The sequence below is a fragment of the Talaromyces rugulosus genome, chromosome VI, assembly GCF_013368755.1.
Source record: "Talaromyces rugulosus chromosome VI, complete sequence".
Lineage (NCBI taxonomy): Eukaryota > Fungi > Ascomycota > Eurotiomycetes > Eurotiales > Trichocomaceae > Talaromyces > Talaromyces rugulosus.
The window spans coordinates 4,621,652-4,645,302 of NC_049566.1; the positions used below are offsets into that span (position 1 = coordinate 4,621,652).

The following is a 23,651-nucleotide window of genomic DNA, read 5'->3' on the forward strand; positions in this document are numbered from 1 at the left end:
CCCGGTAAGTAGACTCCGCACGGCAGTTGACGGAGTTACTCCCGATAGTTATAAAGTGGATCGACATCTAATAATTCCGTACATGCATGTGCCTCAATGCTGTTTAACCCTTTGTCTGAGGAATCAATTGAAGTTCTGTGTCGAAATTAGGAACACAAAATACCAAGTTCGATTATTAACCGGTGCCTTTTTCAACATTCTTCAACGCCTCGGCGTCTGCGCTCTTTATTCGTGAAGCCTCCCGCCACCCATGCCCCCGTTTATAGACAGCCCACAGAATCGGACTGAAAATAATCCATAAGAAGGCAATAAATGACCCCGTCCAGCCAATACCGATACGGTCAATTAAAGGATTGGCTGCAGCAATCGCCCCAGCGCCCACCAGACACCTCCACAGGTTATTTGCAGCGACAGCGGTGGCTGGGCTCTGGCGATGTGTGTCCACGATGAGCGTGTTCAACGAGCTGAAGGCGGCGGTGGTACAATGGCCCATGAAAAACAGCATCACCATGGGCCCTGCCAGTGCGGTTTTGTACTGCATAACCCATCCATATGCGATAAGACAAAGGGCGCCAAAATAAACTAGCGGAAGGGTAATGGTTAATCGGGCGACCTCAATGTTGAATTTCTCAATCTCTTGCTGTCGGTTTTTTACAATGGCGAGTCCCTGACGCGCAGCTTCGCGCTTAAAATTCCAATCTAACAGATAACCGACAGTCCATCGTGAAGTCAGGCTGCCGACGCCCAGAGGAAGATAGCATAATCCGATCTGGATCGAGTTGAACCCAAACCGACTTTGTAACTCGGTTGTCAGGGTGCTCATGATGGACATGAATCCAGCGTATAGTAACGATCCATATATTAGGATCATGAGAGGTTCCCTATCTGTCGCGATCAAGGCTGCTGCTAGAGGATTAGCGCGGCGTTTGCCTTGATTTTGAAGAGTGGCATAGTTGGGATTTTGCTCTGTTGACCGATTAGGCCGCAACTTGCTGCCTATGATCTGGACTATCGAACGATTCCACTTTGGTGCCGGCACTGAGCCGTTTCCGACCACGGTGCGGCAGGTCTCCGGGTAGAATATCACGATTATTGCGCCGAAAGTTCCAGACAGAATAACCAGGAACCAAAATATCCATCTCCAGCCAAGGAAATGATCCAGCAAACCGCCAATGACAGGACCCAGTGCTGGTCCTAGAGTGACACCCATAGTAGCGTAGCCGATATACTTTCCTCGCTCGGCTCTGGTTGATAAATCAGACACGGTTGCGCTTCCCAGCGCGATTGTTCCACTGCTTCCCGAACTCTGCAAGCAACGAAGCACCATTAAGGCCGGATACGACGTCTGGAAGGCTAGCCCAATGTTGGCGGCGAGATAAACTGTAAAACAGATCAAGTATGCTGGTCGTCTGCCATGGATATCGGAAAAGTTTGCAATAAACGACGGGGCAAGTCCTTGGAAGATCTAGCTGATCCAATCAGCTTATTTGCCGTGATCAAAGTTAATCAAGTATTTCTCACCAAGTAGGTTGTAATTGTCAAATTGACTAGGTTAATAGAAACATCCAAGTCTCTAGCAATATTATTGATGGCAGGAAAGTAGATGCTGCTTGATATCGGCGAGATAACAGCAGCGAAAGAAGCAAGGAGCATCAAGGAAACCTTTTGACGCTCCGGAAGAACGCAGTATGGAGCATCATCTTGCGGTGGAGGGGTTTTCTTCTTTTCATTCTCGTCTGGTACTGCGTTTTGATCCTTTTGTTTCTCTTCCGGAAGAGGCTTGATACCGTCTCGGTTGTTTATCACTGGTGGAAGTACACTCATTGCATCGTTTCTGCTATAGTCAAAGGGAGTGGGATGTTACTTTTGAATACTTGCGCTGGCTGATACCAGAATTCATATTTTTGAAATCTAAAGGTCTTCATTATAGCGATATTTATACTGGTATAGATACATACTCCAATGATTCCCGGTTCCGGCCATTTGAGCCGGTGCCGGCATTCCTGTTTAGAAACTCGCTAAACTGCATGGCCAGAATGTCGCTTGTCAATTGCAAACTTATCAATTGTCATAAGTGCATCTCATGTTCCCTAAAAACAATAATTTTAAGAAAAATACAAATAATATCGGGGCTGTGGAGAACACATCCTACGAACGCTCTTGATCGCCAGGAGGAAGCGGTCCCTCAAAGTTGACCGCCCGTATCCGTGCGTGACACGCTAGGACCAAACCTCAAACATCGCCAAGAAGTCATTAACAACAGTAAAATGAAGGTTTGGGGGCTTCGGAGGGTAAGCATGGCTTCTCGGAATCTTGGCGTTCCGCACCATTACCCGTAAGGCTATTAGTCGCTATTAGTCGCGAAAGCGTACGAGCACTGGGGCACACCAGATTCCATATTTCGTTCCAGAACAATATCCGTACCAAGAAACGGAGACGGAGTACGTACGAAGTATTCGTAGTGACATGGCACACTACACGGTCGCTCTCTGCACGGGCGGGTCGGATGAGTGACAAGTCAGTTGTGACATGGCGCGAATAGAGAAAAAAAAACATCTGGCTCCATGGCCAGTTGTCAGTAGTCACAAGGTTCAGTAGTGATGTTCTATATTTACTGAAAAGGAATTTTTGTGACCGATGCAGGCAGATGCATTTAATACAGCCAGAATGGACCAAAATTGACCAAAATAAACCCCGGACGTGGTGAAGTCGAGCGCATATCGAGCGCGACCAACGGGATTTAATCCTGCTGGCAAGACTAGATAGCACTGCCCCTGGCTACGGAATAATTCGCGCCATGTAAGCAGTCAATTCGACATATCACATATCAAATGATTCGGATGGTGCACGTTTGACGCGGCGGATATTTTAGTGCTGATTTGGAAGACACTGTTTCAATGTTTACACCCTGTCCTTGTTCACTCTGGGGGACAAACAGTCTCAGGGTACGAAGCATTTCAGACAAAGAACCAACAGCTAGGGCCGAGTGATAGGCGGTTGGGGCTTGATCCAGGAACCCAAGGCCGGCCCAAGATGCACGCAGACGCCAATCAGCCGCTCCACAGTATCAGCCCGGCTATTAATAGCGACCAAACGGTGCAGCCCCAAACTATAAGTATCGTAGTAAGTACTATAATAAGCCGCCCGCGTGGGCCAAGCGCTCCCCGTAGCCCAATAGCCTTAGGGCTGTGGAGGTCACGGGGTGGAGACTCCGTACTACGGGCCCGCGAATCCGTGTCCGACCGGTCAAGGGGGGCCATACCACTTCGGGCCCCGACTCTTTCCATTTTGGGCACCTAAAGTGGGGTGCGGCTGAGGGTTCGGCCAATAATGGCCCGAAGTGGTAAATTCAGGACTGAACCCCTGTGCCCTGATTGGCCCCTTCGGATCATTTTTATTTTAAAGTTGGCCAATCACACTATCTCGCATCGGAGTTAGTTTTGAGTTGGGGCGAAGCCCAAATTAATTGGGGATGCCTGGATGCTGGATGCGTGCGATGGGGCTGTGATGCTGACAGTGTTGGCGTGTTTCTATCTTGGTCCACAACAGGATTTACGGGCCCGTGTTGAGGGGATTTGGACATAGAAGCGTGTATATAACCCAGCACCCCAGATGATAAAGTCTCTGATTCTCGAGTCTCTTTACTACACACAATCACCACCAACCAACCAACATCAACAAATAATAAGCACTCGCTTGATTGCCCGAGCTTACTCCATACACACAAAGCTTGGACAACTTTTATTATCCCTCGCTTGGCTATACTTGATTCTTTTAAAACACAACAGCACCGTCTCAGCTATCACAATGACGGACAAGAACGCCGCCCTCCACAATGCAACCCTCCTCGAGGACACCGATCTCTGCACGCTCGATACCTGTCCTTTGAGTATGGCCAATATGGACTACGTGCCGTCACTGGGTGGAAATCTGGTCTTTATTGCCGTCTTCGGCCTGGTCTTGATCGGCCAGCTCGGTATCGGAATCCGCTACAAAACATGGAGTTATATGATTGCCATGACTGGAGGTTTACTCCTTGAAATCGTCGGATATGTGGCTCGCGTGCAAATGCACGACAACCCCTTCAAGTCGGACCCTTTCCTCATGTGAGTATCCCTTGTCTTTCTACACTCCGATATAGGACGACCAGCTAATCAATCAAATCCAGGTATCTCGTCTGTCTCACTATTGCTCCCGCCTTTCTTTCCGCAGCAGTCTACCTCTGTCTTTCTCGCATCGTCGTTGCCTACGGCGAACAAGTTTCTCGCTTCCGTGCACGCACATACACCACCGTCTTCATCAGTTGCGACTTCCTCGCCCTCCTCCTCCAGGCTGCCGGTGGTGGAATCGCCTCTAGCGCCGACACCAAGGAGCTCTCCGACATTGGTGTTGATATTATGGTGGCCGGTGTCTCTTGGCAAGTCGTCAGTCTGGCGCTTTTTGTCGCCCTGTGCACCGACTTTGCTCTTCGCGTTCGCAAGGCCCCTCAATATCGCCTCAACGGCCAATTCGATCACCTGCGACGCAACAAGTCCTTCCACTACTGGCTGATCGCCCTGGGCGTTGCCACCTTCACCATCATTATTCGATCTGTCTTCCGTTGTGCCGAGTTGTCCGGTGGATTTAACGGTCCCTTGGCCAACGATGAAATCACTTTCATGGTTTTGGAAGGTGCCATGATTTCCATTGCCGTCATTTCCATCACTGTCTTCCACCCTGGATGGGTCTGGCAGGGACAGTGGAACGACGCCCAATGGCACGTGCGAGGCAAGGGTGGTGATGACGACGCCTACAGCAAGATCTCCTTGGACAACCGTCTTATCGCTGATGACAGATCTTGATTATGCAATCTTTTATAAAATTTCTTTTCTCTTACGTTTTGGTTATAGAATTTAGACGGACTGGCTATTTAGCGAACTCATTTATGTATCATACTTATGATTATTGATCTTATTTATACATTAAGCATTGCCCTAAACTTCCACTTCTAATACCTTTTTCGTAAAACGACTTGATGAGTACAATTCCCTTCAGCTAAAACTCAGGATAAATATATAATTGAACCAATTATTACCTCCCACTCACATGTGCACTATTTGACATTCTGTAATCCGGTTCGATGCCCTCGTCGGATGTATAGTACAACTCAATACCAACCATGAATTTCAAATCATATACGACTACGCTTTTCACCAAGATACTCGTTACATATAAAAATTTTCCCCCAGAAAAATGATGAAATGGTACACTAGCAAGTAGTGATAAACAGACCAATTCTGTAATTCATTCGTCAGTAACAAGTTTCACGAGTATTTAAAAGAAAAAGAAAGAATGCTTACGGCGAAGGATTAAAGTCTTCAAACCAGGTCAGGTCAGTCGTGCCAGAATTCTCCATGTCAAATGCAATCGTCTCGCCCGCGGGACACGGGAAAGAAGCAATGACATACGAAGTTCCCGGCGCAAGGGTGGACACGTGAAAGTCCGTTTTAATCGATGGAATAGTGTGGAAGGTCGTCTTCTCCGTAGCAGGAGCATTCATCTGGGCAAAGTCGACTCTGCCGTCACCAGTAAAGTTGAAAGAAGAAGTCTGCAGCTGTGACTTTTCCGGGAAGAGGAAGACCAGCGTGCAGGTCTTTCCGGCGTCACTCGGCGGAATGTTGAAATTAAATATAGTCGAGACGGTCGAGCTCACCTGCCCGTTATACTGAGTGCCAAAGGCGGTATCTGGCTTACTGGAATCAACCGGGATAATGAGGTGAGGGAATTCAAAATTGCCCTCGGTCAGTGTCGTCGGACATGATGATTGGATGCTTGGCGGAGGCCCTGTTGGTTGGGCTCCGCAGACTGTCTCAGTGACCGTGACGACCTTGACAGAAGTCACTGCTGGAGGCGGAGATGGTGCACCTGTGGACGAAGGAGGAGGAGGGGGAGGCAAAGCCTTGCATCCGTCTGCCTCCAAGGTGATATCAACACAGCCAGAGACATCCTTAGGGGGTGGGCTAGTGTAGATGTTAAATTGACCATGCTCTCCCGACTGACAGGCCAGAAAATCGGTGTTTCCATTGAACTTAAACTCTCCACTAGGGGAGATTGAGAAACCAGGCGTGCCGATGGCCCCTTTGTCACACTGTAACTGGGATGTTGGTGCTGTAGTAAGGGTTATATTAGCATTGAACAACGTAGAAATTAGCATTGGAAGGCTGGTAAGCTCACGAATCAGAATGCAAGGACGATCACTGCTGTCGGCAATTTCTCCATCCTTATCGATACAGTACGTAATTGGGGAAAGTCCTCCGCCGATCCGGTTCTGGCCATCACTCAACTGGCCGACAGGACCAGAAGTGCCGCCTGATGCAGTGAGCTTGAAACAGCAGCCAGGAGGACCTCGAGGGGCGAGGGCATGGGCATTGGAGCCTGCAGCCAGGGCTGCCACTATAGCCAGGTTCTTCATATCGTGCAACAGGTATGAGGTTGACAATTGTGTTTTGGTATTATTTTTCCTGTCGGTAAATTAACATAGGGTACCAGCTTGTTCTGTACGAGGATGGCCGGAAGCCAAATATTTATAAACGAAAGCTGTGGGAGCATCGGATCAGTCGATCTTGCTAGACGTCATTGATGGTCGTTGTTCCATGCCGAGACATCCAAGACGAGCACCCAAGGGTCTACCCCGTCGACACGATCCGACACAACCGACGAGATCAATCAATCAGTTTGTAACACAACAATGTGCACTACTATACCTATATTGTATTTCCTGTATTGGTATGACTTCCTTCTGGAGACTGGTGTGGAAGAGTTGAGTGCTTACTGCTTGACGCGCGCAGTTCGATACTTGTTACTTGTAGTATGCAGTCTTACTGCTCTGTTGCTTTTCAGTGTGCCGATGTCAACCCATGATACTCGCCATCTCGACCTGCCAATAAGCAGCCCTAGAGAGAGACATTGGCGCCTCCTCTTCCATGGGACAGCTCAATCGAGCGCCCAATCCAGTCTCTCCTATCCCGGATGAGATCCCGTCGAGTCTCCCGGAACAAACACCGCCAGCCAACAGGCGGGCACGCCAGTTATATCTTCATTTGGCAATATCGTAAATTAAATTGTTCTAGGGTCGGTGATCCGCTAATCAGAGCCTGCGCCACTGACATGTCGAGTATATAAGCTTTGTGCCATACTACAAACGCCAGGCACTACGCAGTATCCGGCCAACAAGGTGGCTGTATATGGGGGTTCAATGGAACTGGAGCAGCCTGCTTTTCCTTTTATCTAATAGGGTTGAAGAAACGACAAATCGGGCGATCCGGAAGTTGTCAACCGAACCATGACGACACTGTTGTTTAGATGGTCACGTGGATTTGTTCGTCGACATATCAGATTCGGACACAAATAATACAAATCTTCCCTTTTATGCACGTATTAGGAGGATATCACTCTGCTAGCTCTAAATTCAGGTATAGAGATCAGTGATATGGTGTAGACCATGTTATATCAAATATACCAAATTAGGCAATTTTCCGCGCGGCAGGTATCCCCTCTTAAGCTAGTAAGACTCCCTAGAAAATGGACGAAGTTTGATCGCAGTGGCCTTGGTCATCCTGCCCCCAGCACCCACCTCGACGTCATCAAAAGGCTCCGGCGGAGGGCTTGCGGCGGCTGCCCTGCGCTCTTCCTGCATCGCATCCGACAAGTGCTGTCCAGGATGCAAAAAATTCAGTAGAACAGTGTATGCCAGCATCGGAACAGCATCAAATACCCAGAAGAACACTTCTTGTGTCCACACCGTCGAATCCGACGGCATGAATATCTGTACTGTGCGAAAGATATCGCGAATCAGGAGGAGAACAAACAACCCCAAGAAATTATAGATATTAGATAGTTCAGAATCGAGCTGTAAAATACCCCGCGCCTGTGCTCGATTACGAGAAACAAGCACTGTTAACACGACCACAACAAGGAAAACCAGTTGAATAATAAGACTGGCCTTGAGCAAGGCCAGTCCGGCTTTGATTGTTCCCGAGGTCGAATCCGAGCTAAAAAACGATGCAACGCCCTGTGCTGTGAGAGTGATCAACGTTGAAAATGTGAGTGAGATGAGTATTGCGAATAGCGTCTCAGGACGTAAGGCGGAGCAGAATGGAAGCAGCTGTGGCAGGTACATATATAAAGTAGTTGATAAAATCGGTCTATCGGCGTTTAGTATTGTCAGCCAAAACTTTTCGGAGACTCTTACACCGCACTGTATAAAAGTCCCTGCATTGCAGAGTAGACGTCGCTTCCGGGATGGTGCGCTGCGTATTCCCGGCATACAAACCCGGCGATGAAGATGATACATGCCGGTGGTACAACCCACATATAAGGCCATGATTTGTATTTGCTATATCACAGAAGAGTTAAAAGTGTGAACAAATGTGGTTCATATTTGATAAACGCACATGATCTGCCAAGTATGAAGAATACCCGAAACGGCAAAAAGGACGGCGAAGACAGCCGAGACCCCTTTGGTAGGGTGCTCAATATAGCCAGTCACACTGGATGTCATGTCGGATTGAGTTTCGTCTCTGATAAATTCACAGGCTGGTAATTTGAGCGCGTTGATTAGATCCGCTTGTTATCGAGAGCAAATAATTGAATCCGCTTCAAGGGTTCATTTTCCAAGTAGAATGCTCTTGGTTTAATTGCCAGTGAAGTATTGGTTTATATAGACACACGATGGAAAGTCATAAGGTGCTCATGAGGCTGAATACGAGATCCAGCAAAGCCTCGTCCGGATTCGGCAAAATGCTCGTATTGACAGTGTCCAAGGTTGGCGCTAAACCACTTGTAGAACATATAAGACAACATCTGCACCTTTATTTTATATGAGAAAATGCCATGAAATTGAACAAATATAAACTAAACAAGAGTTCTATCAAGCCGTAAAAAATTGATGCTATCGTGCATGGGCATTCTTTGATGTCATCATACACAATCCTTCTACTATCCGGGATATAACGTGTCCGCCGTCTCAACAAACTGCAACACGTGTTAGAAGTTTCAAGGCAAGACAATTCTAAGATAAACTCACTTCCAATGACTCCATTCACGGGAATGTCAATACTCGTTGTGTAGCTCGCAGCATCACTAAGCAAGTACACGTATGCACCACCCAGTTCCTGCACCTCGGCCAGGCGGGGAATACCTCCGTAGTACTTCAATTGTTGCTCCCAGTCGGGCTGTTGTGGGACCCAGTAGGTCATGGCTGTCTTGACCAGACCAGGCGATACACTGTTCACTCGGATGCCGTATTTGGCCCATTCCATGGCCAGGGTATGGGTCATGTTGCGTACGCCAGCCTTGGAGGCACCGTAAGGGGTAGAGGGGACACGCTATGGGATTATCAGCCACGGCAAAAGTTAATTGAAGTTCCAAGAAAACACAGACCTTGTTGGGACGGTATGAAGCCATCGAGGCAGTGAACACGACGGATCCTTTGATCCCGAGCTTGATAAAGGCTCGCGCAGCGGCTCTGGCTGTGAAAAAAGCACCGAATAGCTATTCCGAATCAACACAGATGTTATTATCCAAGAGGTAAAGGCCAACTCACGTTGACATTGAATAGAGCATGAATCTCCTCTTCAGTGAAGTCGAGCGCAGACTTGTGGTTGGTCCTTCCGGCATTCACGACGATGCCATGAATAGCGCCGGCCTCGGCGACAATCTTGTCCACAGCAGTGGTGATGCTATCTTCTTTGGTGACATCGGCCGTCAAAGCGAAAACACGGCCGGGATACTTGCTGCTCAAAGCAGCGAACTCGTCGCCGGGCTCGCCGATGTCGATGGAGTAAACCTTGGCTGCACCGTTGTCGAGGCAGCATTCGGCGATACCCAGGCCAATACCGCGGTTGGCACCGGTGACTGTGAGAATAAAATTAACGATTTAATACAGTACTTAGTAGAGCCGTGAAAAACTGACTTGCCAGGACTTTACCACCCAGTGTCACCTGTGTCTGAGGAGCGGGGTCAGTATTGACAGGGACAGCGCTGGTAGCAGCGTCGGTGGAAGACATGATGATGAATGTTGTTTTCCTAGAGCGTAAAATAAAAAAGGATTATTCCAAAACAATGCGCGTCTGTAAATAATGTATCTTTAGGCCCCAAGATGAAGGAATATGTTCTGAAAAAGCAATCAACAAACAAAAAGAGATCTCGCGTCTACTTATTTGTCTCAGAGAGGGGTCTGTTTCTTTCGGACAAAATCCGGTCCGCAGCATACTACTAAGATTTTATCCACTGCCATGGTCTACATCGTGACGTCTGTAGAGGATTATTCGCTGGTTACGCGGGGGAGCACAGCAACATGAAGCAGTGTCTGTTGCGGAGAAGCCCAGCCGGAGCGTTTCCCGAGTTGCTCGGCTCGAGGGCAGCTCTTAGTTCCACCAAGCGACAACCCCGATGCGAGGGTAGCGGGGAGGACCATTCTAGAGCTACTTTTGGTGATAATTATTGGTTAATATGAGGATCACCACTGGGGAGTTTTTGAGTATTGAAATTTGTTACTTCCCAGAAGTTTGTCCATCCTTGAATCGTCGGATAGAGGGGAAACCGGCAGCAATAAACAAAGTAAGTCATTAGTAGCAGTACTATCCTTATTGAAATGGTTCAGGCTGATATTCATACAAGTTCCAGTGCAAGTTCTTATTATTACTCGGCGAATTCAGGACATTTCTACTATAGTGGCGTCAATTTAGGAAAAAAACACCGACATCAGCGGCTTGAGGAGATCGCCATGAGGTAAAAAATGCAGCTGCCATATCTTGAGGTGTCTTTTCTACTGACAGATGGTATTTGATGCTACATATCTTGAAATTACAGATTAGATTAGATTCCCAGAAATCGACTTGTCACACCCGGAAAGCGTCTCATCAAGATAGCCCGACAACCTCATAGTTCCAATTACACAACGTCGAATCATTGCTCTGCGAAAACACATCCTTTGTACCAACAGCGGATGCGACTATATTCCCCGAACTGTCAACCACCCGTACCACTTGGGAACTGGCCTTTCCAGCTTGTAGTCCCAAAACCGTCTGCCAATTCAAGCCAGACTTACCCGCAAACGACCCAATCTGTTGACCGTTCGAATGTACGGTGATTGTATACATCGTTGTGTTTGACTGTGGAAGAATGATTGCAAAATTCATAGCATCCTGGGCTTGTTCGTAATTCTGGATTCCGCTGGAGCAGCTGGCAGTGGTGAGCAATGTCCGATACCATATTGACCCGTTTATTAGCGAGTCGGATGATGAATTTGTGGACGATACTACTATCTGGGAGACATCGGTCACACCAGCCTTGTATGCGGAAATAAATGGGGAGATGACTTGCAGCCACCCTTTATGGTTGAATCCATCGGCATAGGCTTGAATATCAGGTGACCCTGCAATAGCCTCTGGCCAAATGTTGCCAATGTAATGACTCTCACCGGCATCATTCCAGGTAATGAATTCGACAAAATCCGGTTGCACAGACAGAATCTGTTGCATTCTCTCAGGAAGGTTGCTTTCACCGATACGATACCAGTGATTTCCATCCGATGTATATTTGAATTGCAATGTGCTTATAGCTTTCCCATTGCAATGTCAGTTCCCAAAAAAAAAAAAACTTAGAATGTAGGGAAAGGACGCACGCATCATATAGACTTTTCCCGCTGCTTTGGCCTGCAAAACGAGACCTTGGTCAACCGTATCACTGACACTAGTAATAGTCTGTCCTGGCGCCGGCCAACCACTCTCCCAGGTAAACGCTCCGTCGACCACCAGGTACGCTGCAAAGAATCCACTAGGATAGCCAGACCAGTTGTCAAAGTCCGGTACAAAGTACGGCGTGATGTTATAATTGGCCATTAGCGGCTGTCGAAATTTTGTATTCCAAGTGTCGTTATCGGTATTCCCGCCTGAATATGTACTGACAAATGGCTTCCCATCTATTTGGAAATATGCGTCTTCGGGGAAGTATTTAGCGAGAAATGCAGGCAGATCGGCAACATTCACGCCCCAAGACATATCAAAGGAGATAAACATTTTGAAATTTGTTTCAGAAGCAGCAGAGAAGAGATATTCTAGCGCGTCGGTATTCCATGTGTCAGTAGGGCTGACAGTATGCGTGTTTAGGGCAAAGCCGTCAAAACCCGCGTCCAGGGCGTCTTTAACATCTGTCACGGCCTCGCTATGGGTCATTGATCCTACCTGTAGTATGGATATATTAGTAATATACAAAGCGTAGACAACGTACATATCACATACCATGTAATGAGCGAATACGTATCGTGCCCTGTATTTTGTCAGTGTCTAGCAGTAATCATTGTCAAACAGACTTACCCTTTACCACCAGGCGTCGAAGTGGTCGTGACCGCAGTAGTAGTGGTTGTCATGGCTATATTGATGTTAGACTTGGAAGCTAAAATTCTGCCATTCTTACTGAGAGAAGTAGTAGTTGTGGTTATTGCCGTGGTCGTCGATCCTATGCCTGTCGACACCTACCAGAATTAGCCATTTTTGAAACATCTACAAAAAGCAAAAAGCAGATAGTTACCAATATAGCACTTGTCAAACTCCCAGTTTTCCCACTCTCGACACAGCTTCCAGCGACCGTCTTTGTTGAGTCATACACCCCAGCTAGTCCGACCACACAGCAAAACCCGTTTCCGTGAAGACCTTTCCAAAGCGACCAACTAGAGTCTGCGCAACGAGGGCCGGCTTCAATTGAGCCTCGACAGTCGTTTTCTTTTCACATTGATTATTTTTAGTTCTAAGGGCGGATAAGTTTCCACAGTGAGACTGTGGTTACTTACCACTGGAACAACACGCAGCAACTTCGTCATTTGCGGGGGTATTACAGTGCAAAGATGACGGACAGCAGGCATCACCGCCACAGGATGTGCTGTCTCTTGGACATGTGGCAGACTCCAAGGACCATCCTTGCTGGACTGTTGATTTGCTGGAAATACCTGCAAGTATAGGATTGGCCAAGAAAAGAGACAAAACGACGTAGATAGCGATCATTTTACTGTGATTTAATGACTTTATCGAGATGAGTGATGTGCCAACTGGTAAATTCTGATTTATTATTAGATTCAAAAGAGTCAAATACAAACACATGATATATTTATTTCTGCTGGCAACGCGCCGTACAACCACTAGCAAAGGATCAATTGACCTAGAGGCATCCAAGACAGGCCATGCGGAGACTCTCGGTTCCAAAACGAGCATGCGCGCTATACGAAGTTGAATAATACATGTGAGATAGGATAAATTGATATTAAAAGTCGGCATATTAAAATGTCACCGAATCCAAGTCCCTATGTAAGAAGCACTTCACCTACTCAATAAAAAGCCGAACCAAAAAACCGTCCACTTTTTAAGAAGCGGTCATAGCAGCGACAGTGGAGCAATATTACTAGTTGACGTATTTCACATGGCTTTTTTTTGTACGACCGTAGTTCTTGTTCTTCAATTTCAATGTAACCTTCCCCGGATCACCCGCCATGGTCCGTCTCCCGACTGTAACCCTCGAGTGGCCTGAAGAGTAAGTGGTAAATTATAATTCCCGATGATTCCCCGCCGTGTTTAATGCGGTAGGCAAATACAAGAAGCATGAACATACGATACAACCGGGCGATACGTGTGACAGCAAGTTCTGACTGTTTACTTACATATAGATGGTGCAATATAAATCGTTTCAATGTTGGTTTGAGGATAATAAATAATACATGCAGTCGTAAACACAAATAGCGTGAAAATACATTGCAGGAAGTGCATAAAAGGCGTCGAATAATACAAATACATCAGACTGACGACTCTCCCGACGATGACCGTTCAACTATCGAACAGTGACTAGCAGAGTGAAACGGTTCGACGGAAACACTGGCAAATTTCCTCGCCCTGACCTCCCGATCAAACAAGACGTCAATTTCCGCTGGAGTCCGGCCCTTAGGCTCTGGAAGACGGAAATAGCTCCACACGAAACATAGAGAGCACAGCGCAGCCCAGATAAACCCGCCCTTCCCTTTGAGATTCCATGCGGTCGGGTTCATGATTTGCGGATTGAGAAAGTTGACGGCGATGAAAACAATGTTATACGCGTTGCGGGCGAGCGCAGTAGTCTTTATGCGAAGGCGCGTGGATGGAATCTCTGAGACGAGGCAGTATCCGACAGGGCCAATGGTGACGTCGTATGTAAATGTGTAGATCATCATCAAGGCTACATAGGCGTAGTTGATGGACGAGGTTTGGGTAGGGATGGCGAAAAACCCGAAGAGCAGCAATACAACAATCATTACTCCTAGGCCGTAGACATACAGTGAGCGTCGACCGACGTGCTGCATCACGAACCAAGAACAGACGGTGCCCACCCAGGCAATGCCGTTAACTCCCAGGTTAAAGGAGAAAGATTGGTAGTTGCCAAAGCCAACCTGTTGTAAGAAGTAAGTGGTATTTCCGGCAAAGGACATGCCGCTGAGGACTTGGATCATCCACGCGCAGCAAGTGATCTCTGTTCGGCGAAGATCGACTCCTTTAAAGCAGTCGAAATATGAAGTGCCATTGCGAACGAGCTTTTCTTGGGCATCAGTGAGGGTCATCAGCGCGATAGAATCGTCTACGTTATAGCCAGTCTCAACCCTGCCGCGCGAAGACGATAGTCGAAGAAGTGAGCGCCGGGCTTCTTCTCTCCGGCCATGGCGGATTAGCCACCATGGTGACTCGGGGGCAAACAGTACGCCAATGATGATAGGAATCGGCCACGCCCATTGAATCGCATAGGGGATTCGCCATGCCCACTGGTCGGAGCGGCCAAGAAGGGCCCGGAGAACACCTGCTGATATAAACTGACCAGTGACCCAGCATAGGTTGACATACGTGGTCAAGTATGGTTTGAGAACAACAGGGCTGACCTCAGCAGCATACGTCGTCGTCAGGGTTTGGAACATGCCCCAAGGCAACCCGCAAAGAAATTCCCCGGCAAAAAGCATTCTGATATCGGTCGCGAAGAAAAGAACGAAAATGAATGAGATGACCAGGCCAAGCGCCGTAAGCATGGTCTTTCTGTAGCCAAATCGATCGGCCATAGTGCCGGCGATCATCAGCCCTATGATTTGACCGGCCTGTGTCCCATTCTGCAAGCCAGACTGCCAGGACGATGTGACCGAGTAGCTTCCATTTGGGAGCTTCTCTCCGAACCGCTGCTGGAATTCGGGGTATGCGTATAATGAAGCCAGTAGCGATGTGTCGTATCCTTCCATGACAATAGCTAGCGAAAGAACAAACGAAAAGAAAACTGCCCTTGAATATAGTTTCAAAGCGTTTAAATTGGTGATTTGATGCTCAAAGAGGGCGGCTCGTCGAGCTCTTTTTATCATGTCCGAAAAATCAGGGATTATTTCGGACATGCGAACCAGATGGCCATCATCGAAGCCGATGGTGCTGCCATCCAGCGAGTAGGACGCAGCGAGCTCTTGCTCTGCGTGCATGGAGTGAGATTTTTCATTCATCGCTCACACTTAAAAGTTAGTGCGACAAACTGCTGAAGCCACGATTCTTGTGAAGACCGTGAGATATATGACGTCGGCATATCTACCTGCCGCATCTCTGGAGAGCAATCATGCTCGTCTTTTTCGTATAACTTGAACCAGATATAGGTCAGGATATTATTTCACCGGTTGCTAAATGGTGTAGTAAGTAGGAGGCTTTTTTTTTGTCTGTCAGCCACGCGGACCCGAACTCATCAACTATTCGCGCGGGGACTATAGTCGCTCGACGTAGTGATAAATGCTGGGTTTTAAATACAGCCAGCGGCGAATTGTTGCTCGACAAATGTAGAGGGGTCGCAAGCTGACCTGCAGGGGAGTTTGATGAGATGATTCACATGAAGCTTTAAAGCGCTTTTTGAGTTTGGACACTAGCGCGTTTCAATGATTCCTGGGGGCGCCCAGGTATTTTTTCGTAATTAAACATTACTGGCGTCAGGAGATCGCACCGTTTCTGGAAAAGGATGAACATGGGACTCAGACATCCCCAGGACTCCGCAGACTTGCGGGTCTTTCTAGATTTCGAGATTTCATCACGCCTCTCAAGACGGGCAGCTGGCCAACGGCTTGGCCATGGCCTCACGTTAGTTTGTGGCGAATCTGGTCCTAGACTTATAAAGACGGACATAAGCGTGGAGAATGAACCACGCAATCCTCCCTTTAATAAGTTAAACCTCAATAGTCGTGGTGACGAGTATAATCGACTTTAAATGGGGGCCCACAACTCCTTTAGAGTCCTCGATATGGGGAAATGCAGGAAGTGATCTGTCGCGTGGTTTAATTTTCAGCTTATTCTGTAGATTAGATCTAACGGCCCCATCTCGAGAAGGGGGTAGAACATCCTGCAGAACAATAATAATAACAATTATTTGTCCTGGCTACTATTCCCTACCCAGATAGGCCGGAAATGTCTTCCTGTCATTTATACCCGGACTAACTTTATTTGTATTTTTTTGGCCTCTTTGTCTTTGAAATAGTCTCCAATAGTACCTGTAGTATCGGCGTTAAACCCGAAACCCGGAGCCCATTGCAACGCTGTTTATGCCGCACTCGGCAATTGATCGGCCTGTCTAATGGAGTAGGGCCAGGGGCGCACTTGACGATGACCAGTCATTAATTTGGGGACACCGCATTATTGTGCCTCGTATTGGTATTTCCGTTTCGTTGTTTATCGAGACAATAATACCGGGGAAGGAGTGGCGATCAAGGGACAACCATGTGATGATAAAGTTTTGCGTTAATTCAGCTGCTGCTAAGTGACGTGAATATGCAAAGGAAGACGGATTGGCATTAGACTCGTGAAATTTAACCCAGTATGACTCTAAATATACTGGTAATGACTTAGATGAACAAATCAAACCAAGCCACTCTACGCAGTAGAACGCGAATCCGCCAAAAGACATTCTAGCAAAGGGTATAATACGGCGTCGTCTAATCCGAGAGAATGCAATTCTCCAACGGTCACACCGACTGGTCTCTTCCGGTCCAATATAGCAATAATCTTCTCCTTCAAGTCTAGTTCAATATACGCCTCACGCAGGAACTGCATAATACGCTCGTGCGGGTTGAAAATGTCGAGCTGGGGATCAGCACTGCCCAAGTTCACAACGAGAGCTTCAGAAGCACTGTATGTGCCAACATTGATAATCGATCCATTGTGGGCGAGTTCTGCGGTCATTTGTTTCGCCGCGCCACCCTGCTCGACGGAAACATCTTGATTGAGCGAGTAGCGTCCAATCACCCTAATACTCCACCCCCTAGTGCTTTTCTCCGGAGCATCCGCAGCAGAGATACTCGGACCGATGGTCAATGTGCCAGAGTTCTGCTCAAACTTGATCAAGGTTCGCGTAAACCGGACATCAGAAACTGTCTGGCCGACCCCGTTGTCTTCCACCAGCTCGAAAGACGCGTCCGCTCCGACCACGAGAACAATCTCGATGTTTTCTGGGTTACCACAATCGTTGCGAGGGCTGGATTCCGCGTCAAGCGGGATGATAGAGCCCTCCGGAGCAAAGACTGGGTATTCAGACAGTTTCCGGCTGATCCAGAGCGGTCGATCGCTGTCGTACACAATTCCGGTCATAATATCGGCCAGTCGTCGGCCAGGGGGCAGCCAGGCGCGTGTCAGGGCTTGTTTGGACTTGGAGTTCTCCGGTGTTGTGACTGGCACGACGACCAGCTCGGAACCAAAGAGGTACTGATTTTGGAATTCGTATGCCTCATCTCGCTCCGGATGTGCCCAGTACATAGGCTGGACCAGAGGCAACCCCTGCTCTGCGGCGCGCACATTCATTGTGTACAAATACGGCACCAGGCGATGCCTGAGCTGCAGAAACTCCGACATGACGCCTTCAAACTGGACGGGCAGGTTCCACGGCTCTTTGATATTCCACGGGTTGTTTGTCGAGTGCAGACGCAGAATGGGCGAGAAAGTGCCGTACTGAACCCAGCGCACCAGAAGCTCGTTGTCTTTGACGCCATGCATGTGGCCACCGATATCGTGACTCCACCATCCAAAGCCAATATTAGAAGAAGATGCGGTGTATTCGGGTTGGAACTGCAACGAGTCCCACGTCACATGCGTGTCTCCAGAAAAGCCGACAGGGTATCTGTGGCTGCCAGGTCCAGCATACCGCGAGAAAGTGAGTGGCAACTGCCCATTGAACTTGCTATCCAGGAAGTGAAAGTGGTTCAACACCCACAGCGGATCCACGCCTGGAATCCGGGAGTGTTTCCCCTGCTGCCAGTCCACCCACCAGAGATCTATGCCCTCCTTCTCAAACCGGCGGTGGAGAATGTCAAAGTATGCGTCGAGGAATGCCTGGTTAGTGATGTCAAAGGGAATTGCGTCGCCGAGCGAGGTGTCGTGGTTCAGGGCCTTGGCCATTTCTTCATACGGTTCCTCGAAGCTTTGCACACCGTCAGCTGGATGATCGTTCAAAGACGTGTGCAGACCGCGCTTGTGAAGCTCTGCGAGGAACGCCGATGGATCAGGGAACAGCTTTTTGTTCCAGGTATACCCCGTCCAGCCCGTGACGCCAGTGGCAGCAATGCGAGGGTCGTCGACCAAATGCCAGTCCATATCGAGGACTGCAACAGACAGCGGAATTCCCTTGGATTGGAAGCGGTCCACGAGCTTCAGGTATTCCTCCGCGCTGTATGCATAGTATCGACTCCACCAGTTGCCCATCGCCCATCGTGGAAGCAGCGGCTGTGGACCGGAGAGGGCATAGAAAGCTTTAATGGCATCGCGAAAGTCGTGTCCATAGGCGAAGAGGTAACCATCTACGCGATCGCCGCCTGGCCGTCGAACAGTGACCCATCGGTCCTCGTCAAACAGCATGGACTCCGAATCGTCCAGGCTAGCAAAGCCACCACGGGCCATGATGCCCGGTTCTAGAAGAATCCGTCCGTTGGCTTCATCAAGCGTACGCGCTGTGCCTCCCAAATCCGCATATGTCTCTCCGTAACGCCAAAGACTGCCGTGGCAGTGAAAGTTGCCCTTGACGACGACATGAAGCCCGCTTGACGCAAACGCCTGCTTATTGTAAGTCAGATGGAAGCGGCTGGTGATGATCTGCAGGCTCTCATCGGTCTCCTTGACGCGAAACTCGGGCACTGGCAGACGGCGATTGATGGCAAAGACCGAGGCGCGGTCCTCGAACTGGCCGTCAGTCGCCCATTCGTATCGCAGCAGCCCATCGGCCAGCACAGTGAAGCGATAACTGTCGGTCGCTCGTCCGCCGACGATAGCTTCGGGGCTGGCGCGAGGCTCGTGGGCGAATTCGTAGCGCTGCATTGTGGGCTTGTCAATGCAAAAGTTGTTGAATACTGGTCTCTCGAGCCTGCGAGAGCAATCATGTGAAAGGAAAAGAGAAAAAATTGAGATAAGAACAGCTATGTGTTATGTATCTCGCGAAGAAAGCGGGGGATCGGCTGCTCGCCGCGATAATCGCTACAATTCATGCACCAGCAGCTTTGATTGGGTCGCGAGCTCGTTTCTGCTGATCGCTGCTGATTTGGAATTTTACTGTAGCATTTCTACATGTTCTTTCTTGTGTGCACTGTGTTGTCACTGTTGTGTGACAGCTCCAAATGTCTCTCCGGATGGGATGGTGCGGGGAGTGTTGATGCATCTCCATTATTATCCTGTCGCCAATAGTAGCCAACACACTTGAGGGACGCTATAGTCTCGGCTTCGACTGATCAGATAGGTTCCATTAATATTCCTATAGCTTTTGACTATTCGTGTAATGGTAAACCCCTGGTGTCCACGTCAGTTATCAGATTCCACAGAGACAAAAAGGCGTTTTTGGGCCCCGCCTCACACATTATTGTGACAAGACCATCCCAACACCCTGGACGTAGGATCAGCAGTCCCCGAAATTAAGATTCCACGTTGAGCGTAGTGGAGGGTGGCATTGTTAGGGTTGTAATAGTACCGTATTCGCCCCGCCGGCCGGGTAACTATCGTTGATCAGTATCGAGTGCTTACCGAATTCGTCTTCCTGGCCGGATTTCTGTTTCCTGCGTGCTCCTGTCAGTTTCCAGCCTCCACGGGGATGCGCCTGTTGATAAGCTGGCTAGCTGCGCGTCTCTAGATGCGCTGTTCATCATAGTTACTATTCCGGACATCGTATACTCCCCTCCACAGCAAGCGATCCTAATCCCCGGCCGGGCCGATATCGCCTCAGCGACACTGCGCGAACCCGTAGTCAATCGCTAGCGATCTTCAGTTCTTCATCCTCACCGCGCTGGACCTCGAGCCCTGTTCGATGGCATCGGGCCACTAGTCGGAGTCAGCGCCAGACGACTCCAGGTCAGAGAAAATGACGTCGGACGAAGACAAGAAACCCACCGCTGGGCGGTGGAATAACCCTTGCGACAGCTGCTCGATTCGTAGAGTCAAGTGCGATCGCCAGTCGCCCTGCAAGGCATGCAAGTCGCGCTCGCAGCTGTGTACTTATTTCAAGATCCGCAAGAAGCCAGGTCCCAAAGGGCCGCGGTCGGTGACGAGCGACAAGATACGAGACCTGCAGAAGAAGCAGCAGGAGCAGCACCACTACCAACATCGACAAGAAGAAGAGCAACACTATGAACACACATCACCACCACAGCATCAAATGTATACAGCGCCACAGCATCCGCCGCCGCTGGCTCCGACTAGTGGCGAACCTGCCAGTCTGGCCAGCAATCCCAGGATCCCGCTGGCTGCGTACTATGCTACGCTGGATCTGTTCAAGGCGAGACTGTACAGTGTCTGGCCGATCATCTCGACCGACGAGCTCAAGGCCCGCATGGCCTCGTCAGATACTGACCCCGACCCTTCTTCACACGCACTCGCCGCGGCGGCATGTGCTGCCACGCTGGCGCAGCTGAAAGTGCCACATGCCGGCTTCAACGAGAACCTGAGACCGGTCTCGGCCGAGGAGTTTGCTAAAGAGTCCTTGATGATTCGAAGCCAGATATCAAGCTGTCCGGAACCGTCGCTGGCTTCGCTCAACACGTCGATCTTCCTACACATGTTTTACGCCAACACGGGGCATACTACGGCGGCGACTTTGTCGTTGCGAGAAGCCATTGCTTACGCCGATCTTACCAATCTCTCTACAGATACAACATTGGACAAATACGACCAAGCAGAACGAGAGCTGCGCTCACGGATATACTGGATTCTCTTCGTCACCGAAAGGTACGGTCTACCTTGATCCCTAATTCAGAGTAGCATATTTCTAACAAACTTACAGGACATATTGTATGCAACATGGCCTACCCCTTACACTCCAGAAAACAGCTTTCATCCCTACTACACGAGAAGGAGACGGCAACATTGAGAAACATGCTGCGCTATATCTGCTCGCCAGCTTGTTCGTTCACATCCAAACCCCTCTGTTACAAATACATTCCACCATGCTAGAAATGTCGCCAGCTGCATACTCGCCCACACAGATCCTAGACGTGCAACACCAGATCGAGCCGGCATCCGTCAAGCCGAACCGAGTCTCGGAGAGCCAGTGCGCCGACATTCTCACCACCGCAGCCTGGCTTCGCTCGCTGCTGTGGCAATACTCTGCGGCGCACTTCATGCTCTCATCAGCAACGAAAAACGAGCCCTTGTCGCTCGACTATCCTTTTGTCATTGCGCGAGACTTTTTACAGTCTGTTGCGGGGATTTCCATTGATTCAATCAAGCCACATGGCTACGGGATGGTGTGTATTTTCTATTCTTTATGAAACTTAACCACTGCTAATTTCAAATATAGGAAATTAAACTGCTACAGATAGCAAATTCAATGCTTGACGTTATCGCCTGCGTGCCGGACTCACGACAACGCCAGTTGTGCTACTGCGGGCCTCTCGATGCAGTCGCAGCTATCGAGAACTTGTTGCTCACAGTAGGAGGAAACCAGTCGCCACGATTCAACGTGCTACAAGAACGGCTCTCGCAAATCCGCCCTCAGAACAACATACCCAAAACAATGAGTTATGTGTTTCCTAAGAGAGAGGCTTATGATACTCCCGGTTCTAGCAGCGACAGTGGTATTGAGAACGATACCGTAGCTACTATATCACATATGGCGATGCCGGTCTCACTCCAGCTCCCTGGGCAAATAAACAGTCTCAAGGAATGGGCGATGAATGGGTGGCTAGGAGAAGAAGACGATTCTCGGACGAGACATGGGTCTTTGTGCGAGCATCGCATTGAGGATCTGGGTTCTTAGATCTCGGATCCTGTGTATATAATACTTTACGACGTATATTCATGAATAGCGAACAGATTTTTAAATTTTGTATGTTTTCACTTTCTATCAATTGATCTAGTTATGTTTTATATACAGGTTTGTAAGAAATATGTACAAAATGAGGGTTGTAGATGCAATGCCGATATTCGTATGTACTATGTCGCCGACGTGGAAAATGTGAGTATCTCGTTACGTTCACATTTACAGCCAGACACGGGTCAAAGTGACTTTCTCGCAGGTCGTAGGGGCCGATCCGTTGTAGTTGGCCCAGTCGGACCAGTACAGCTGCTTAACGCCGACACCAGCAGAGCAAGCATACCATCCGTGGAAAGTGGTGCGTTGCAGAGTCAGAGTCTCGTCGTCAGCGGGACCAGCCAGGTCAAAGCCAGAAGTGGCTGTCACGACAGCTGGGTTGCCGAAAATAGCGTGCTTGAGACCCGAGAAGCCTTCCTTGTCTTCAAGAGTCAGCAGGCCGGTGACGCCCTGGCCGCTGAGGGCACTGAGGTCAACCTGCACCTCGCCGCCGGTGGCAGTGACAATGGCCGGGGTGGCCGATTTGGCGTCGGTAAGGAGAGCGTAGTGGGTGAAGCCATCAATGGCAATCGAGGCGGACAGATACTCGTCAGGGGAAGCCTGGAGGTACGATTTTTGGGTGGCAGCCGAGGCAGAGGCGGCAAAGGCCAGCACGGAGGCGGCGGAAGCGAGAGTGAAACGCATTTTGATTGTTTTAAAAAGTTGGATTTGGTAAAAGAAGGAGTGACTGTAGGGTTGGTCAAGGATTGTTGATTAGAGTTGCTGGTGGTTTGATTTAGATGCATGAGCTGGGAGAGAGCAGCATCATATTTATAGAGGGTAGAGACGTGCTATTTGATGTAACGTGACAAGCTCATTCTCACTGTATGCATTTACGTACGAACATTGTCAACAAAGGTAGTACGTAGTTTCTTTTGGCATGGAGAGTGACCAACGTCTATCCTCGGTGGTACGCTGATGACTAGAGTTGGCAGCCAAGCAAAAAAAGGTCATCCAAACCATGCCCCTTTGGGATAAACTATGCACTGGAATAGACTAGAAGGTCGAGAATGCTGGGAGATCACACATGGGGGTATGCGATCCAATCCTGCGAGTAGAAATGCTCCCACTTTATGCAGCTTGCTGACCCTGACCATCATGAAACGGGACTAGCCAGAGTCAGACGGCTCGGATATTTCAACAAATGGTAAAGTGAAACTAACTACGAATCTACGAGCTTAGCAGGCTAGTCGTCCTAAAACTGGTGCAATCATAATCCGGAGTCCACCCAACAACCGGATGCCGGAAGTCCAGAACGCGTACCTGGATGGTTA

At 48.9% G+C, this 23,651-nt stretch overlaps 9 protein-coding genes across 9 annotated transcripts; 2 read left to right on the forward strand and 7 right to left on the reverse strand.

Annotated features, from left to right (window-relative positions):
* Positions 1–175: 175 nt before the first annotated feature.
* TRUGW13939_11902 (uncharacterized protein) lies at positions 176–1,824 on the reverse strand (the record flags this gene model as incomplete). The annotated part of the gene is made up of 2 exons (XM_035495006.1): positions 176–1,465; positions 1,522–1,824. The coding sequence occupies 2 exons, from the start codon at positions 1,822–1,824 to the stop codon at positions 176–178; spliced, it is 1,593 nt and encodes a 530-aa protein (XP_035350899.1).
* Positions 1,825–3,807: 1,983 nt separating this feature from the next.
* Positions 3,808–4,841, forward strand: TRUGW13939_11903 (uncharacterized protein; the record flags this gene model as incomplete). Its single annotated transcript, XM_035495007.1, has 2 exons — positions 3,808–4,106; positions 4,169–4,841. 2 exons carry the CDS (start codon positions 3,808–3,810, stop codon positions 4,839–4,841), a joined length of 972 nt encoding a protein of 323 aa, XP_035350900.1.
* Positions 4,842–5,335: 494 nt separating this feature from the next.
* Positions 5,336–8,539, reverse strand: TRUGW13939_11904 (uncharacterized protein; the record flags this gene model as incomplete). The annotated part of the gene is made up of 5 exons (XM_035495008.1): positions 5,336–6,147; positions 6,214–6,500; positions 7,551–8,183; positions 8,231–8,374; positions 8,433–8,539. The coding sequence occupies 5 exons, from the start codon at positions 8,537–8,539 to the stop codon at positions 5,336–5,338; spliced, it is 1,983 nt and encodes a 660-aa protein (XP_035350901.1).
* Positions 8,540–9,065: 526 nt separating this feature from the next.
* On the reverse strand, positions 9,066–10,046 carry TRUGW13939_11905 (uncharacterized protein; the record flags this gene model as incomplete). The annotated part of the gene is made up of 4 exons (XM_035495009.1): positions 9,066–9,365; positions 9,421–9,531; positions 9,584–9,894; positions 9,953–10,046. Coding segments are annotated over 4 exons (816 nt in total), but the record flags the coding sequence as incomplete, so codon positions are not given.
* Positions 10,047–10,901: 855 nt separating this feature from the next.
* TRUGW13939_11906 (uncharacterized protein) lies at positions 10,902–12,409 on the reverse strand (the record flags this gene model as incomplete). Its single annotated transcript, XM_035495010.1, has 4 exons — positions 10,902–11,602; positions 11,666–12,224; positions 12,282–12,309; positions 12,357–12,409. 4 exons carry the CDS (start codon positions 12,407–12,409, stop codon positions 10,902–10,904), a joined length of 1,341 nt encoding a protein of 446 aa, XP_035350903.1.
* Positions 12,410–13,822: 1,413 nt separating this feature from the next.
* Positions 13,823–15,526, reverse strand: TRUGW13939_11907 (uncharacterized protein; the record flags this gene model as incomplete). The annotated part of the gene is made up of 1 exon (XM_035495011.1): positions 13,823–15,526. The coding sequence occupies one exon, from the start codon at positions 15,524–15,526 to the stop codon at positions 13,823–13,825; it is 1,704 nt and encodes a 567-aa protein (XP_035350904.1).
* Positions 15,527–16,931: 1,405 nt separating this feature from the next.
* On the reverse strand, positions 16,932–19,361 carry TRUGW13939_11908 (uncharacterized protein; the record flags this gene model as incomplete). Its single annotated transcript, XM_035495012.1, has 1 exon — positions 16,932–19,361. The coding sequence occupies one exon, from the start codon at positions 19,359–19,361 to the stop codon at positions 16,932–16,934; it is 2,430 nt and encodes an 809-aa protein (XP_035350905.1).
* Positions 19,362–20,391: 1,030 nt separating this feature from the next.
* TRUGW13939_11909 (uncharacterized protein) lies at positions 20,392–22,284 on the forward strand (the record flags this gene model as incomplete). The annotated part of the gene is made up of 3 exons (XM_035495013.1): positions 20,392–21,254; positions 21,310–21,772; positions 21,826–22,284. 3 exons carry the CDS (start codon positions 20,392–20,394, stop codon positions 22,282–22,284), a joined length of 1,785 nt encoding a protein of 594 aa, XP_035350906.1.
* A 222-nt stretch (positions 22,285–22,506) lies between these two features.
* On the reverse strand, positions 22,507–23,022 carry TRUGW13939_11910 (uncharacterized protein; the record flags this gene model as incomplete). The annotated part of the gene is made up of 1 exon (XM_035495014.1): positions 22,507–23,022. The coding sequence occupies one exon, from the start codon at positions 23,020–23,022 to the stop codon at positions 22,507–22,509; it is 516 nt and encodes a 171-aa protein (XP_035350907.1).
* Between the last annotated feature and the right edge of the window lie 629 nt (positions 23,023–23,651).